The following is an 18,231-nucleotide window of genomic DNA, read 5'->3' as shown; positions in this document are numbered from 1 at the left end:
ATAGTTGAAGCAGGAGGACGCTTTATTACGCTATACATGGTGGTAGAGCGAACTGTATTTCTTAAATACAATACAAAACAATGTTGTAGACACTACAACGCAGTACACAGCAATATACACCTTTATAACACATTAATGTTTTAAAAAAAATTACACCCGTGAAGATCCAGGTTAGAATTGATCTTCAGTAACCCATGCTTGTCGTAAGAGGCGACTAACGGGATCGGGTGGTCAAGTTTGCTGATTTGGTTAACACATGTCATTGTATCCCAGTTGCGTAGATCGATGCTCATGCTGGTGAGTACATGATTGTCTGGTCCATACCCGATTATTTATAGACCGCCGCCATAAAGCTGGAATATTGTTGAGTGCGGCGTAAAACTAACCTCACCCACTCACATACACATCTTTTCAACCTTATACAATGACATATACAACTTGGCAACACTATACAACGATATGTCCATCAATACAACACAAAACAATGCTGTATACACTAACAACACAGTACACAGCTATATACACCTTTACCACACTATACAATGATATATACACTTTTCAACACTATACAATGATATATACACCTTTCAACACTATACAATGATATATACACCTTTCAACACTATACAACGATATGTTCATCAATACAACACAAAACATTGTTGTATACACTAACAACGCAGTACACAGCTATATACACCTTTACAATACTATACAATGATATATACACCTTTCAACACTATACTATGATATGTACACCTTGCCAACACTATACTATGATATATACAACTTGCCAACACTATACAACGATATGTTCATCAATACAACACAAAACAAGTTGTCTACACTAACAACGCAGTAAACAGCTATATACACCTTTACAATACTATACAATGATATATACACCTTTCAACACTATACTATGATATATACACCTTGTCAACACTATACAACGATATGTTCATCAATACAACACAAAACAATGTTGTATACACTACAACGCAGTACACTGCTATATACACCCTTACAACACTATACAATGATATATACACCTTTCAACACTATACTATGATATATACACCTTACCAACACTATACAACGATATGTTCACCAATACAACACAAAACAATGTTGTCTACACCACAACCCAGTACACAGCTATATATACCTTTACACCTGCGCCCTCAGACACAAGGCGATGATAAACGTCATAGTGTTTTGTTTCTAATGCTTTCATAATCGGTGTTTGGTAGTTTGTTTTGATACACGTCCCCGTCTGTTGATGTCACATGTTTTCATGGATAGAATGTGTTTCACAATATGTTACCTTCTTCACATGCCACCATCAGACAGTCATTGTTTCTAGTTTTAGTGTGGGTCAGATCGGCACCATCAGATACTAGGAGATGATAAACATATTAATATACTTAGTTCCAAAGGAAACGCGACAAGTCCATTTGAAATAAGAACTGTTATCCCACATTCATGTTTCCTGCCACTATATGCTTTACACAGAACGCTCCAAAGAAAGCTAAAAGACAACAGCAACGACAGTGGATTTAAGATCTGATGAAGTTTTCATATTGTGTCCAACCTGAAGAGTCTGCATTAGACACGTTTAGAAGCTTAAGCTGATATTCGATGTCACCAGTACCTGGTATGACCACCATTATTGTTTATCTTGCCTGTGTGACGTCATTCGTGGCCTGCCATCTCTATGGCCGACAAGTGGGTATGATTGCCGATGGTTTTGGAGAAAGTGCCTGCTTACTGTCGAGGAAACGATTTGTAGATGTTGCAATAAGTTTTTAGACACGTGGAATGCCGCTGCCAATCGAATCTAGCCCTACATCGGTGCTGTCAACGTGGCTGGAATTATTAAACGAATTTAAAAAGTGAGTTTTCGCTGTCTTGGGTGATCCATGATTTTGGCTTGGAATTGCGGAGGTAGCTGTTTTTGGTGAGTCGTGGCGTATGACTTTTGACATAATGATCTGATTGTGACCATTTATAGCACATTTTGTTGGAAAATCATCTCGCGTTCGATCCGTAGGCCTCGACGGGGCCTTAAAAATAGTTTACGTGGTGAAATCTAATTTTGGTTGAGGAAGGGGTGGTCCCGTCGTTACATCGCTTTCCTTTTATATAGTACTAGGGTAGGGTCTATGTACCTATATGTCTTTCTAAAGCTGTTTCTAAGCGTGACACGCCCCTGTGAATGCCATCACAATTGGCGTTTTTTCTGCGAATCCTCCCCGTCTGTTGATGTCACATGTATTCATGGATAGGATGTGTTTCAAAAGAGATATGTTACCTCCTTCACATGCTAACATCAGGCAGTATCTGTTGTCTTCATCAGTAGTGGTAAGATCTGCACCCACACATACAAGGAGATCATACATCATAGAGTCCTCTTTCTAATGCCATCACAATTAGTGTTTGTTTTGACACTCCTCCCCGTCTGTTGATGTCACATGTTTTCCTGGATAGGATGTGTTTCACAATAGATATGTTACCTCCTTCACATGCCACCATCAGTCAATCAGTGTTGTTTGTATCAATAGTGGTCAGATCTGCACCCTCAGATACAAGGAGATGATACACATCATATCGTCCTCTTTCTAATGCCGTCATAATTGGTGTGTTTTCAGCGAATCCTCCTCTGCTGTTGATGTCACATATTTTCATGGATAGGATGTGTTTCACAATAGATATGTTACCTCCTTCACGTGCCAACATCAGGCAGTCTCTGTTGTCTTCATCAGTAGTGGTCAGATCTGCACCCTCACATACAAGGAGATGATACACATCATAGTGTCCACTTTCTAATGCCATCACAATTGGTGTTTTTTATGCGAATCCTCCTCGTCTGTTGATGTCACATGTTTTCATGGATAGGATGTGTTTCACAATAGATATGTTACCTTCTTTACATGCCAACATCAGGCAGTCAGTGTTGTTTTCATCAGTAATTGTCAGATCAGAACCCTCAGATACAAGGAGATGTGAACATCATAGTGTCGTCTCTTTAATGCCATCATTATCGATGTTTGTTTTGACTTTCCTCCCCGTCTGTTGATGTCACATGTTTTCCTGGATAGGATGTGTTTCACATTAGATATGTTACCTCCTTCACATGCCACCATCAGACAGTCTCTGTTGTCTTCATCAGTAATGGTCAGATCTGCAGGATCAGATACAAGGAGATGATACACATTATAGTGTCGTCTCTCTAATGCCTTCACAATTGGTGTTTGTTATGAAAATCCTCTCCGTCTGTTGAGGTCAAATGCTTTCATTGATAGGATGTTTTTCACAATAGACATCTTACCTCCTTGACATGCCAACATCAATCAGTCAGTGTTGTTTTCATCTGTAATTGTCAGATCAGCACCCTCAGTTACCAGGAGATGATACACATCATAGTGTCGTCTCTGTAATGCCATCAATATCGGTGTTTGTTTTGACTTTCCTCCCCTTCTGTTGATGTCACATGCCTCCATGGATAGGATGTGTTTCACAATAGATATGTTACCTCCATCCCATACCAACATCAAACAGTCTCTGTTGTCTTCATCAGTTATGGTCAGATCTGCGCCCTCAGATACAAGTAGATGATACACACCATAGTGTCGAGTCTCTTATGCCATCATTATCGGTGTTTGTTTTGACTTTCCTCCTCGTGTGTTGATGTCACATGTTTTCCTGGATAGGAAGTGTTTCACAATAGATATGTTACCTTCTTTACATGCCAACATCAGGTAGTCAGTGTTGTTTTCATCAGTAATTGTCAGATCAGCACCCTCAGATACAAGGCGATGATACACATCATAGTGTCCTCTTTCTAATGCCATCACAATTGGTGTTTTTTATACGAATCCTCCTCGTCTGTTGATGTCACATGTTTTCCTGGATAGGATGTGTTTCATAATAGATATGTTACCTCCTTCACATGCCGACATCAGGCAGTCTCTGTTGTCTTCATCAGTAATTGTCAGATCAGCACCCTCAGATACAAGGAGATGATACACATCATAGTGTCGTTTCTTTAATGCCATCATTATCGGTGTTTGTTTTGACTCTCCTCCCTGTCTGTTGATGTCACATGTTTTCATGGATAGGATGTGTTTTACAATAGATATGTTACCTCCTTCACATGCCACCATCAGGCAGTCAGTGTTGTTTGTATCAGTAGTGGTCAGATCAGCACCCTCAGATACAAGGAGATGATAAACATCATAGTGTCGTCTCTTTAATGCCATCATTATCGGTGTTTGTTTTGACTCTCCTCCCCGTCTGTTGATGTCACATGTTTTCCTGGATAGGATGTGTTTCACAATAGATATGTTACCTCCTTCACATGCCAACATCAGGCAGTTAGTGTTGGTTTCATCAGGAACTGTCCGATCAGCACCCTCAGTTACCAGGACATGATACACATCAGAGTGTCGTCTCTGTAATGCCATAATTATCGGTGTTGTTTTGACACTCCTCCCCGTCTGTTGCTGTCACATGTTTTCCTGGATAGGAAGTGTTTCACAATAGATATGTTACCTCCTTCACATGCCAACATCAAACAGTCTGTGTTGTCTTCATCAGTTATGGTCAGATCTGCGCCCTGAGATACAAGGAGATGATACACACCATAGAGTAGTGTCTCTACTGCCATCATTATCGGTGTTTGTTTTGACTTTCCTCCCCGTCTGTTTATGTCACATGTTTTCCTGGATAGGATGTGTTTCACATTAGATATGTTACCTCTCCTTCACATGCCACCATCAGACAGTCTCTGTTGTCGTCATCAGTAATGGTCAGATCTGCAGGATCAGATACAAGGAGATGATACACATTATAGTGTCGTCTCTCTAATGCCATCACAATTGGTGTTTCTTATGAAAATCCTCTCCGTCTGTTGATGTCAAATGCTTTCATGGATAGGATGTTTTTCACAATAGACATCTTACCTCCTTGACATGCCAACATCAAGCAGTCAGTGTTGTTTTCATCTGTAATTGTCAGATCAGAACCCTCAGTTACCAGGAGATGATACACATCATAGTGTCGTCTCTGTAATGCCATCATTATCGGTGTTTGTTTTGACTTTCCTCCCCGTCTGTTGATGTCACATGCTTTCCTGGATAGGATGTGTTTCACAATAGATATGTTACCTCCATCCCATGCCAACATCAAACAGTCTCTGTTGTCTTCATCAGTTATGGTCAGATCTGCGCCCTGAGATACAAGTAGATGATACACACCATAGTGTCGTGTCTCTTATGCCATCATTATCGGTGTTTGTTTTGACTCTCCTCCTCGTCTGTTGATGTCACATGTTTTCATGGATAGGATGTGTTAAACCATAGATATGTTACCTCCTTCACATGCCAACTTTGGGCGGTCAGTATTGTTTTCATCAGTAACTGTCAGATCAGAACCCTCAGATACAAGGAGATGATACACATCATAGTGTCGTCTCTGTAATGCCATCATTATCGGTGTTTGTTTTGACTCTCCTCCCCGTCTGTTCATGTCATATGTTTTCATGGATAGGATGTGTTTCACAATAGATATGTTACCTCCTTCACATGCCAACATCAGGCAGTCAGTGTTGTTTTCATCAGTAATTGTCAGATCAGAACCCTCAGATACAAGGAGATGATACACATCATAGTGTCGTCTCTTTAATGCCATCATTATCGGTGTTTGTTTTGACTTTCCTCCCCGTCTGTTCATGTCACATGTTTTCATGGATAGGATGTGTTTCACAATAGATATGTTACCTCCTTCACAAGCCAACATGAGGCAGTCAGTGTTGTTTTCATCAGTAATTGTCAGATCAGCACCCTCAGATACAAGGAGATGATACACATCATAGTGTCGTCTCTTTAATGCCATCATTATCGGTGTTTGTTTTGACTCTCCTCCCTGTCTGTTGATGTCACATGTTTTCATGGATAGGATGTGTTTTACAATAGATATGTTACCTCCTTCACATGCCACCATCAGGCAGTCAGTGTTGTTTGTATCAGTAGTGGTCAGATCAGCACCCTCAGATACAAGGAGATGATAAACATCATAGTGTCGTCTCTTTAATGCCATCATTATCGGTGTTTGTTTTGACTCTCCTCCCCGTCTGTTGATGTCACATGTTTTCCTGGATAGGATGTGTTTCACAATAGATATGTTACCTCCTTCACATGCCAACATCAGGCAGTTAGTGTTGGTTTCATCAGGAACTGTCCGATCAGCACCCTCAGTTACCAGGACATGATACACATCAGAGTGTCGTCTCTGTAATGCCATAATTATCGGTGTTGTTTTGACACTCCTCCCCGTCTGTTGCTGTCACATGTTTTCCTGGATAGGAAGTGTTTCACAATAGATATGTTACCTCCTTCACATGCCAACATCAAACAGTCTGTGTTGTCTTCATCAGTTATGGTCAGATCTGCGCCCTGAGATACAAGGAGATGATACACACCATAGAGTAGTGTCTCTACTGCCATCATTATCGGTGTTTGTTTTGACTTTCCTCCCCGTCTGTTTATGTCACATGTTTTCCTGGATAGGATGTGTTTCACATTAGATATGTTACCTCCTTCACATGCCACCATCAGACAGTCTCTGTTGTCGTCATCAGTAATGGTCAGATCTGCAGGATCAGATACAAGGAGATGATACACATTATAGTGTCGTCTCTAATGCCATCACAATTGGTGTTTCTTATGAAAATCCTTCCGTCTGTTGATGTCAAATGCTTTCATGGATAGGATGTTTTTCACAATAGACATCTTACCTCCTTGACATGCCAACATCAAGCAGTCAGTGTTGTTTTCATCTGTAATTGTCAGATCAGAACCCTCAGTTACCAGGAGATGATACACATCATAGTGTCGTCTCTGTAATGCCATCATTATCGGTGTTTGTTTTGACTTTCCTCCCCGTCTGTTGATGTCACATGCTTTCCTGGATAGGATGTGTTTCACAATAGATATGTTACCTCCATCCCATGCCAACATCAAACAGTCTCTGTTGTCTTCATCAGTTATGGTCAGATCTGCGCCCTGAGATACAAGTAGATGATACACACCATAGTGTCGTGTCTCTTATGCCATCATTATCGGTGTTTGTTTTGACTCTCCTCCTCGTCTGTTGATGTCACATGTTTTCATGGATAGGATGTGTTAAACCATAGATATGTTACCTCCTTCACATGCCAACTTTGGGCGGTCAGTATTGTTTTCATCAGTAACTGTCAGATCAGAACCCTCAGATACAAGGAGATGATACACATCATAGTGTCGTCTCTGTAATGCCATCATTATCGGTGTTTGTTTTGACTCTCCTCCCCGTCTGTTCATGTCATATGTTTTCATGGATAGGATGTGTTTCACAATAGATATGTTACCTCCTTCACATGCCAACATCAGGCAGTCAGTGTTGTTTTCATCAGTAATTGTCAGATCAGAACCCTCAGATACAAGGAGATGATACACATCATAGTGTCGTCTCTTTAATGCCATCATTATCGGTGTTTGTTTTGACTTTCCTCCCGTCTGTTCATGTCACATGTTTTCATGGATAGGATGTGTTTCACAATAGATATGTTACCTCCTTCACAAGCCAACATGAGGCAGTCAGTGTTGTTTTCATCAGTAATTGTCAGATCAGCACCCTCAGATACAAGGAGATGATACACATCATAGTGTCGTCTCTTTAATGCCATCATTATCGGTGTTTGTTTTGACTCTCCTCCCTGTCTGTTGATGTCACATGTTTTCATGGATAGGATGTGTTTTACAATAGATATGTTACCTCCTTCACATGCCACCATCAGGCAGTCAGTGTTGTTTGTATCAGTAGTGGTCAGATCAGCACCCTCAGATACAAGGAGATGATAAACATCATAGTGTCGTCTCTTTAATGCCATCATTATCGGTGTTTGTTTTGACTCTCCTCCCCGTCTGTTGATGTCACATGTTTTCCTGGATAGGATGTGTTTCACAATAGATATGTTACCTCCTTCACATGCCAACATCAGGCAGTTAGTGTTGGTTTCATCAGGAACTGTCCGATCAGCACCCTCAGTTACCAGGACATGATACACATCAGAGTGTCGTCTCTGTAATGCCATAATTATCGGTGTTGTTTTGACACTCCTCCCCGTCTGTTGCTGTCACATGTTTTCCTGGATAGGAAGTGTTTCACAATAGATATGTTACCTCCTTCACATGCCAACATCAAACAGTCTGTGTTGTCTTCATCAGTTATGGTCAGATCTGCGCCCTGAGATACAAGGAGATGATACACACCATAGAGTAGTGTCTCTACTGCCATCATTATCGGTGTTTGTTTTGACTTTCCTCCCCGTCTGTTTATGTCACATGTTTTCCTGGATAGGATGTGTTTCACATTAGATATGTTACCTCCTTCACATGCCACCATCAGACAGTCTCTGTTGTCGTCATCAGTAATGGTCAGATCTGCAGGATCAGATACAAGGAGATGATACACATTATAGTGTCGTCTCTCTAATGCCATCACAATTGGTGTTTCTTATGAAAATCCTCTCCGTCTGTTGATGTCAAATGCTTTCATGGATAGGATGTTTTTCACAATAGACATCTTACCTCCTTGACATGCCAACATCAAGCAGTCAGTGTTGTTTTCATCTGTAATTGTCAGATCAGAACCCTCAGTTACCAGGAGATGATACACATCATAGTGTCGTCTCTGTAATGCCATCATTATCGGTGTTTGTTTTGACTTTCCTCCCCGTCTGTTGATGTCACATGCTTTCCTGGATAGGATGTGTTTCACAATAGATATGTTACCTCCATCCCATGCCAACATCAAACAGTCTCTGTTGTCTTCATCAGTTATGGTCAGATCTGCGCCCTGAGATACAAGTAGATGATACACACCATAGTGTCGTGTCTCTTATGCCATCATTATCGGTGTTTGTTTTGACTCTCCTCCTCGTCTGTTGATGTCACATGTTTTCATGGATAGGATGTGTTAAACCATAGATATGTTACCTCCTTCACATGCCAACTTTGGGCGGTCAGTATTGTTTTCATCAGTAACTGTCAGATCAGAACCCTCAGATACAAGGAGATGATACACATCATAGTGTCGTCTCTGTAATGCCATCATTATCGGTGTTTGTTTTGACTCTCCTCCCCGTCTGTTCATGTCATATGTTTTCATGGATAGGATGTGTTTCACAATAGATATGTTACCTCCTTCACATGCCAACATCAGGCAGTCAGTGTTGTTTTCATCAGTAATTGTCAGATCAGAACCCTCAGATACAAGGAGATGATACACATCATAGTGTCGTCTCTTTAATGCCATCATTATCGGTGTTTGTTTTGACTTTCCTCCCCGTCTGTTCATGTCACATGTTTTCATGGATAGGATGTGTTTCACAATAGATATGTTACCTCCTTCACAAGCCAACATGAGGCAGTCAGTGTTGTTTTCATCAGTAATTGTCAGATCAGCACCCTCAGATACAAGGAGATGATACACATCATAGTGTCGTCTCTTTAATGCCATCATTATCGGTGTTTGTTTTGACTCTCCTCCCTGTCTGTTGATGTCACATGTTTTCATGGATAGGATGTGTTTTACAATAGATATGTTACCTCCTTCACATGCCACCATCAGGCAGTCAGTGTTGTTTGTATCAGTAGTGGTCAGATCAGCACCCTCAGATACAAGGAGATGATAAACATCATAGTGTCGTCTCTTTAATGCCATCATTATCGGTGTTTGTTTTGACTCTCCTCCCCGTCTGTTGATGTCACATGTTTTCCTGGATAGGATGTGTTTCACAATAGATATGTTACCTCCTTCACATGCCAACATCAGAGAGTCTCTGTTGTCGTCATCAGTAATTGTCAGATCTGCGCTCTCAGATACAAGGAGATGATACACACCATAATGTCGTCTTTTTAATGCCATCATAATTGGTGTTTCTTGCGAAAGTCCTCTTCGTCTGTTGATGTCAAATGCTTTCATGGATAGGATGTTTTTCACAATAGATATGTTACCTCCTTCACATGCCAACATCAAGCAGTCAGTGTTGTTTTCATCTGTAATTGTCAGATCAGCACCCTCAGTTACCAGGAGATGATACACATCATAGTGTCGTCTCAGTAATGCCATCATTATCGGTGTTTGTTTTGACTTTCCTCCCCGTCTGTTCATGTCACATGCTTTCATGGATAGGATGTGTTTCACAATAGATATGCTACCTCCTTCGCATGCCACCATCAGACAGTCTGTGTTGTCTTCATCAGTTATGGTCAGATCTGCGCCCTGAGATATAAGGAGGTGATACACATCATAGTGTCGAGTCTCTAATGCCATCATTATCGGTGTTTGTTTTGACTTTCCTCCTCGTCCGTTGATGTCACATGTTTTCAAGGATAGGATGTGTTTCACAATAGATATGTTACCTCTTTTACATGCCAACATCAGGCAGTCAGTGTTGTTTTCATCAGTAATTGTCAGATCAGCACCCTCAGATACAAGGAGATGATACACATCATAGTGTCCTCTCTCTAATGCCATCATTATCGGTGTTTGTTTTGACTCTCCTCCCCGTCTGTTGATGTCACATGTTTTCCTGGATAGGATGTGTTTCACAATAGATATGTTACCTCCTTCACATGCCACCATCAAGCAGTCAGTGTTGTATATGTCAGTAGTGGTCAGATCAGCACCCTCAGATACAAGGAGATGATACACATCATAGTGTCGTCTCTGTAATGCCATCATTATCGGTGTTTGTTTTGACTCTCCTCCTCGTCTGTTGATGTCACATGTTTTCATGGATAGGATGTGTTTCACAATAGATATGTTACCTCTTTCACATGCCAACATCAGACAGTCTCTGTTATCGTCATCAGTAACGATGAGATCTGCGCCCTGAGATACAAGGAGATAATACACACCATAGCGTCGTGTCTCTAATGCCATCATTATCGGTGTTTGTTTTGACTTTCCTCCCCGTCTGTTGATGTCACATGTTTTCATGGATAGGATGTGTTTCACAATAGATATGTTACCTCCTTTACATGCCAACATCAGACAGTCAGTGTTGTTTTCATCTGTAATTCTCGGATCAGCACACTCAGATAAAAGGAGATGATACACATCATAGTGTCGTCTCAGTAATGCCATCATTATCGGTGTTTGTTTTGACTCTCCTCCTCGTCTGTTGATGTCACATGTTTTCATGGATAGGATGTTCTTCACAATAGATATGTTACCTCCTTCACATGCGACCATGAGGAAGTCTCTGTTGTCGTCATCAGTACTGGTAAGATCTGCACCCTCAGATACAAGGAGATGATACACATTATAGTGTCCTCTCTCTAATGCCATCATAATTGGTGTTTTTTGTGAAAATCCTCCTCGTCTGTTGATGTCACATGTTTTCATGGATAGGATGTGTTTCACAATAGATATGTTACCTCCTTCACATGCCACCATCAGACAGTCTCTGTTGTTTTCATCAGTAATTGTCAGATCTGCACCCTCAGATACAAGGAGATGATACACATTATAGTGTCCTCTCTCTAATGCCATCATAATTGGTGTTTTTTGTGAAAATCCTCCCCGTCTGTTGATGTCAAATGCTTTCAAGGTTAGGATGTGTTTCACAATAGATATGTAACCTCCTTCACATGCCACCATCAGACAGTCTCTGTTGTCTTCATCAGTAATTGTCAGATCAGCACCCTCAGATACAAGGAGATGATACACTTCATATTGTCGTCTCTGTAATGCCATCATTATCGGTGTTTGTTTTGACTTTCCTCCCCGTCTGTTGATGTCACATGTTTTCATGGATAGGATGTGTTTCACAATAGATATGTTACCTCCTTCACATGCCAACATCAGGCAGTCAGTGTTGTTTACATCAGTAATTGTCAGATCTGCACCCTCGGATACAAGGAGATGATACACATCATAGTGTCGTCTCTGTAATGCCATCATTATCGGTGTTTGTTTTGACTCTCCTCCCCGTCTGTTGATGTCACATGTTTCCATCGATAGGAAGTGTTTTAAAACAGATATGTTACCTCCTTGACATGCCAACATCAGACAGTCTGTGTTGTCTTCATCAGTAATTGTCAGATCTGCGCCCTCAGATACAAGGAGATGATACACACCATAGTGTCGTGTCTCTAAAGCCATCATTATCGGTGTTTGTTTTGACTTTCCTCCCCGTCTGTTGATGTCACATGTTTTCATGGATAGGATGTGTTTCACAATAGATATGTTACCTCCTTTACATGCCAACATCAGGCAGTCAGTGTTGTTTTCATCAGTAATTGTCAGATCAGAACCCTCAGATACAAGGAGATGATACACATCATAGTGTCCTCTCTCTAATGCCATCATTATCGGTGTTTGTTTTGACTTTCCTCCACGTCTGTTGATGCCACATGTTTTCATGGATAGGATGTGTTTCACAATAGATATGTTACCTCCTTCACATGCCAACATCAGGCAGTCAGTGTTGTTTACATCAGTAATTGTTAGATCAACACCCTCAGAGACAAGGAGATGATACACATCATAGTGTCGTCTCAGTAATGCCAACATTATCGGTGTTTGTTTTGACGTTCCTCCCTGTCTGTTGATGTCACATGTTTTCCTGGATAGGATGTGTTTCACAATAGATATGTTACCTTTATCACATGCCAACATCAGGCAGTCTCTGTTGTATGCATCTGTAATGGTCAGATCTGCACCCTCAGTTACCAGGAGATGATACACATCATAGTGTCGTCTCTCTAATGCCATCAATATCGGTGTTTGTTTTGACTCTCCTCCCCGTCTGTTGATGTCACATGTTTTCATTGATAGGATGTGTTTCACAATAGATATGTTACCTCCTTCACATGCCAACATCAGACAGTCAGTGTTGTGTTCATCAGTAATGGTTAGATCTGCACCCTCAGATACAAGGAGATGATACACATCATAGTGTCCACTTTCTAATGCAGTCATAATTGGTGTTTTTTCTGCGAATCCTCCCCTTCTGTTGATGTCACATGTTTTCATTGATAGGATGTGTTTCACAATAGATATGTTACCTTCTTCACATGCCAACATCAGGCAGTCTCTGTTGTCTTTATCAGTAATGGTCAGATCTGCACCCTCAGATACAAGGAGATGATACACATCATAGTGGTCTCTCTCTAATGCCATCATAATTGGTGTTTGTTCTGCGAATCCTCCCCGTCTGTTGATGTCACATGTTTTCCTGGATAGGATGTGTTTCACAATAGATATGTTACCTCCTTCACATGCCAACATCAGGCAGTCTCTATTAGATGCAGTAGTAATTGTTAGATCTGCGCCCTCAGATACAAGGAGATGATACACATTATAGTGTCCTCTGTCTAATGCCATCATAATTGGTGTTTCTTGTGAAAATCCTCTCCGTCTGTTGAGGTCAAATGCTTTCATGGATAGGATGTGTTTCACAATAGATATGTTACCTCCTTCACATGCCAACATCAGGCAGTCAGTGTTGAATGCATCAGTAATGGTTAGATCAGCACCCTCAGATACAAGGACATGATACACATTATAGTGTTCTCTCTCTAATGCCATCATAATTGGTGTTTTTTCTGCGAATCCTCCCCGTCTGTTGATGTCACATGTTTTCATGGATAGGATGTGTTTCACAATAGATATGTTACCTACTTGACATGCCACCATCAGGCAGTCTCTGTTGTCTTCATCTTTAATGGTCAGATCTGCTCCCTCAGATACAAGGAGATGATACACATCATAGTCTCGATTGTCTAATGCCATCATAATTGGTGTTTGGTTTGACGTTCCTCCTCGTCTGTTGATATCAAATGTTTTCATTGATAGGATGTGTTTCACAATAGATATGTTACCTTTATCACATGCCAACATCAAGCCGTCTCTGTTGTATGCATCAGTAATGGTCAGATCTGCACCCTCAGATACAAGGAGATGATACACATCATAGTATCCTCTCTCTAATGCCATCATAATTGGTGTTTTTTTTGCGAATCCTCCCCGTCTGTTGATGTCACATGTTTTCATTGATAGGATGTGTTTCACAATAGATATGTTACCTCCTTCACATGCCAACATCAGGCAGTCATTGCTGAATGCATCAGTAATTTTCAGATCAGCATCCTCAGATACAAGGAAATGATACACATCATAGTGTCCCCTTTTTATTGCCATCATTATCGGCGTTTCTTTTGACTTTCCTCCCCGTGTGTTGATGTCACATGTTTTCATTGATAGGATGTGTTTCACAATATATATGTCACCTTTATCACATGCCAACATCAGGCAGTCATTGTTGTATGAATCAGTAATTTTCAGATCAGCACCCTCAGATACAAGGAGATGATACACACCATAGTGTCGTCTCTTTAATGCCATCATTATCGGTGTTTGTTTTGACGTTCCTCCCCGTCTGTTGATGTCACATGTTTTCCTGGAAAGGATGTGTTTCACAATGGATATGTCACCTCCTTCACATGCCAACATGAGGCAGTCAGTATTGTATGCATCAGTAATTGTCAGATCTGCACCCTCAGATTCAAGGAGATGATACACATCATAGTGTCGTCTCTGTATTGCCATCATTATCGGTGTTTGTTTTGATTCTCCTCCTCGTCTGTTGATGTCACGTGTTTTCAAGGATAGGATGTGTTTCACAATAGATATATTACCTTCTTCACATGCCAACATCAGGGCGTCTCTGTTGAATGCATCAGTTATGGTCAGATCTGCGCCCTCAGATACAAGGAGATAATACACACCAAAGTGTCGTTTCTCTAATGCCATCATAATTGGTGTTTCTTGTGAAAATCCTCCCCGTCTGTTGATGTCAAATGCTTTCATGGATAGGATGTGTTTCACAATAGATATGTTACCTCCTTCACATGCCAACATCAGGCAGTCAGTGTTGTATGCATCAGTAATGGTTAGATCAGCACCCTCAGACAGTAGACGAAGATAAACATCTTCATGTCCTCCTTTTGCTGCAAACATAACTGCTGTTTGACTCAATGATTTTTCCTTCTTGTTCACATCGAATAGCTTCAGTGAAATTAAGAAGTTCACAGTTGAAAGATTACCATTTTCACTCGAAAAATGCAAACAGTCTTTCCCGCCTGTTACTGTTAAATCGGCTCCTTTTTGTTTTAGGAACTTTAGAATATCAAGCTGACCTCTTTTGGTGCAAATCATTGCAGGCGTTAAATTATCAAAACCCATAAAATTAATCAAGGCAGGGCATGTTTCAACCACCTTTGTTGTCAACGCCATGCTTCCTGATTCACATGCATAATGCAAACAGGTGTTTCCTTTCCTGTCCGTCACTGAAATATCAGCACCTTTCCGTATGAGAAAGTTGAACACCTTAGGATTTCGAGACTTTGCAGCAATGAGGAGGAGGGTTGTCCCGTCGATGGCATATTCAACATCAAATCCTCCACGTTTACACATCACTGTAACGAGGTGTTCCAGATGTTTCAGTTTGTCATGGGTAATACAGGCTACCACGCATGCATATAGATCAGGTGCTGTGTCACCCAGTCTTACAGCAACGTCTAAAGACTTGGAGAATAGAATGTAACTGTAAGATAGGGAAGCCAAATACAAAAAGTTATCACCAGTTTCCATGTCCTTTCGCAGGACAGTATCGACAATGTCATCATTAATCTCTGTCCATAGTAGAGAGGCAATCCTTTCATCCCGGAGAACGGGGTGTTTTACTGTCCAGATGAAGCATCCTTGTCGAATACCTTCTGCAAGTCTGTTCACTACTGTTGGGTGTAGCTGGGGGGTGATGGAGATCAGGTTTGTGACATCATCAATGTCTGATGACTGTGGACTAATACCTAGTCTCACTCGTTCATACAAGAACTTCAGTGAGCAGTGTTCCAGCAGCAACACGATATTGAGATGTCCTACAGCACAGGCTGCAGCATCGTATATGGAGGGGTGGGAGAAAGATGCTATGTGATCCTCGACTGTACAGTAGATCCCAGTAAAGTTGTTGATCTCCTTGGCAATGCCTGTCCTTGTACAGCAAGGAACTACTTCCTTGACAGCGTCAAACATCACATGTCCAGCTTTCCGTGACTGCAAAGAAACAAGGTTCAGTTTTCCATCAGACAGGATGAGGATGATGATTGCTGCCGATCTATTGCTTTCTTCACGGACAATGGCGTCAAGGTCGCTTCTCAGGTAGGTCAGTGGATGGTTGAAGAATTCCAGGTTGTGCATCTGGAAAACATCATTGGTGAAAAACAGTTTGCTGATAAGAGGGAATCCAAATATGTTGTGTTTCGAATCTGTGATGATACACATATCCTTTTCAGAGATATCGCATGTAGGGTGTTTAGACTTGTAAGAACACAACACACGTTTCTTTTCTTCAGTCGTCAGACAGTCTTTTGCCATATCAAGAACAGCTTCTGTTGTGAGTAGATCCACTTTGTACTGATGTAGTCTGGAACATCCTTCCTTCCAGTTGTATGTCCTAGATGTGAACACAAGTTTTAGTCTGTAAACAGGGGGTTCATCTTTGGATTTGTCTTTCCCTTCTTCATCCTTCTTCTTCTTCTTTGAAACCTCAGTATCTGCAGCAGTTTTAGCACGATCATCATCCAAAGCACTAAACAGTTTATGTATTTTTTCCAAATTTAAACTGAATGTTACAGAGCCAAATATATCGTCAAAAACAACCAACATGTGTGACTGTCGTTTAGAAATTGTATCAACATTAAAGAGTTGAATGTCTTCCACAAACACTGTTTCGTATCCCTGTTGTTGATATTCCTCACAGATCATCAGAGCTATGCTGGTCTTCCCATCTCCTGGAGCTCCACAGATGCTGGCATGACCATACTTCTCAAGGAGTTGTTTGGCTGTCTGGAGGGCATGGATGTCAACAAAATACTTCTTTAGGTGTTCCAACTTGTGACAGAAACGTTCTGTGGGGAAATGGACATGAAATTGTCAGACAGTTAATGTGGTCGGTGTTTGGGTCTGATTCTGGCAATTGATACAAGTAAATGTGACATTTCCACCTTAAGCTCACTGCAGAGGATGAGAGTATCCTCTTACATCGGTCTACAACGAGAATACTCTAAATATTTGAAATCAACTGTACTTTGTTCAGGACATCCATCATGTCTTCTGAGCAATTATTTTCACGATAAAAGCTGAGACCAAATCTCCAGTCTTTTTGGGAAGATTGTTATGGCTTTTCTAATTAATAAAAGCTTAGTCCCAGGGACCATGCGAAATTGTCCTCTTTTCATTTTCAGGACAAATAGTTGTGCCCTTTAAGCCGCTACATGAGGGATGGAAAACAGCAAGAGAGATGGGCTTGTCGTCATTGTCCTCTTTATCAATTTATCAGTATGTTTGTGCAGCATCTCACCTTGGGACAGACATCCTCTAGTTCCTTGCTCCCCAACGGAGACAGAGACATTGGAAGCATTGGTCAAGTCCACCTGAGACACTGGACCACCTGCAACAGAACAAGTTAACCCCTGGGATCAGTTTTCCTGTTAGCCTCATACTGTCTAAGCATAACTTCAAACAAATTATTTCACTTGGATCAGTTCTTTCTTACTCAAGCCTATATCTATAGAACATCTCCTGCTAATACTCATGCTTATCTGCACTGCACGCGTGACTTTGAGTATGAAATGCTCACTGTAGTTGTGCTGTGTGGCTAATATAGAGGTTGGTTGTCTCCCTTGTTCATTCCTTCTCAGGACTTCAGCTGCTTCCTCAGTAAGCCTTCCGGTCATCTGATGGTCACTTGCGTCGGGATTTCCTTCCATTACTCACTGTCCTGAAGGTAAAGTACAGTTGTAACACCTGTCACATAATTATAACAGAGGACTTTGATCAACCTCAACCTTTATACCCGATCGAGGGCTAAATGAATGAGTGAGTTGAGTTTTACGCCGTGGTCAGCAATATTCCAGCTATATAGCGGAATCAAGGCTAAAAGAACAATTTAGTGCAACATATAGTCTGTATTTTATTATTGTTTTGATTTGGTTTGTTATTTTCGTAAAGGTTTTCATCTCCAGCAAGAGAATAATAATAATAGAGGCATTTGTAATGTGTTGAATTCTGCACCACGGATGGGCACGCTCAAAGAGCTACAATCTCATTATTATTACC

General features: G+C 41.0%; 2 protein-coding genes and 2 long non-coding RNA genes across 4 annotated transcripts; all 4 read right to left on the bottom strand.

The window, feature by feature from the left end:
* Positions 1 to 2,283: 2,283 nt before the first annotated feature.
* On the bottom strand, positions 2,284 to 3,428 carry LOC124286364. Its single transcript, XR_006901022.1, has 2 exons — positions 3,332 to 3,428; positions 2,284 to 2,924 (listed from the first exon to the last, which is right to left on the bottom strand). It is a non-coding gene; the product is annotated as an uncharacterized LOC124286364 (long non-coding RNA).
* Positions 3,429 to 8,125: 4,697 nt separating this feature from the next.
* Positions 8,126 to 9,169, bottom strand: LOC124286363 (fibronectin type 3 and ankyrin repeat domains 1 protein-like). Its single transcript, XM_046722729.1, has 3 exons — positions 9,039 to 9,169; positions 8,631 to 8,834; positions 8,126 to 8,426 (listed from the first exon to the last, which is right to left on the bottom strand). Exons 1-3 carry the CDS (start codon positions 9,154 to 9,156, stop codon positions 8,137 to 8,139), a joined length of 612 nt encoding a protein of 203 aa, XP_046578685.1. The 5' UTR covers positions 9,157 to 9,169; the 3' UTR covers positions 8,126 to 8,136.
* Positions 9,170 to 10,637: 1,468 nt separating this feature from the next.
* LOC124286365 lies at positions 10,638 to 12,328 on the bottom strand. The gene is made up of 2 exons (XR_006901023.1): positions 12,099 to 12,328; positions 10,638 to 10,670 (listed from the first exon to the last, which is right to left on the bottom strand). It is a non-coding gene; the product is annotated as an uncharacterized LOC124286365 (long non-coding RNA).
* Positions 12,329 to 12,965: 637 nt separating this feature from the next.
* On the bottom strand, positions 12,966 to 17,935 carry LOC124286366. Its single transcript, XM_046722731.1, has 5 exons — positions 17,753 to 17,935; positions 17,474 to 17,563; positions 14,955 to 17,021; positions 13,292 to 13,934; positions 12,966 to 12,978 (listed from the first exon to the last, which is right to left on the bottom strand). The coding sequence occupies exons 1-5, from the start codon at positions 17,880 to 17,882 to the stop codon at positions 12,966 to 12,968; spliced, it is 2,943 nt and encodes a 980-aa protein (XP_046578687.1). The 5' UTR covers positions 17,883 to 17,935.
* Positions 17,936 to 18,231: the final 296 nt, after the last annotated feature.

This window comes from Haliotis rubra, unplaced genomic scaffold, assembly GCF_003918875.1.
Source record: "Haliotis rubra isolate DU_JTF1 unplaced genomic scaffold, ASM391887v1 Scf381, whole genome shotgun sequence".
In the NCBI taxonomy this organism is placed as follows: Eukaryota; Metazoa; Mollusca; class Gastropoda; order Lepetellida; family Haliotidae; genus Haliotis; species Haliotis rubra.
The sequence above is the reverse complement of the archived record's forward strand: the minus strand, read 5'-3'. Positions and strand labels throughout refer to the sequence as shown.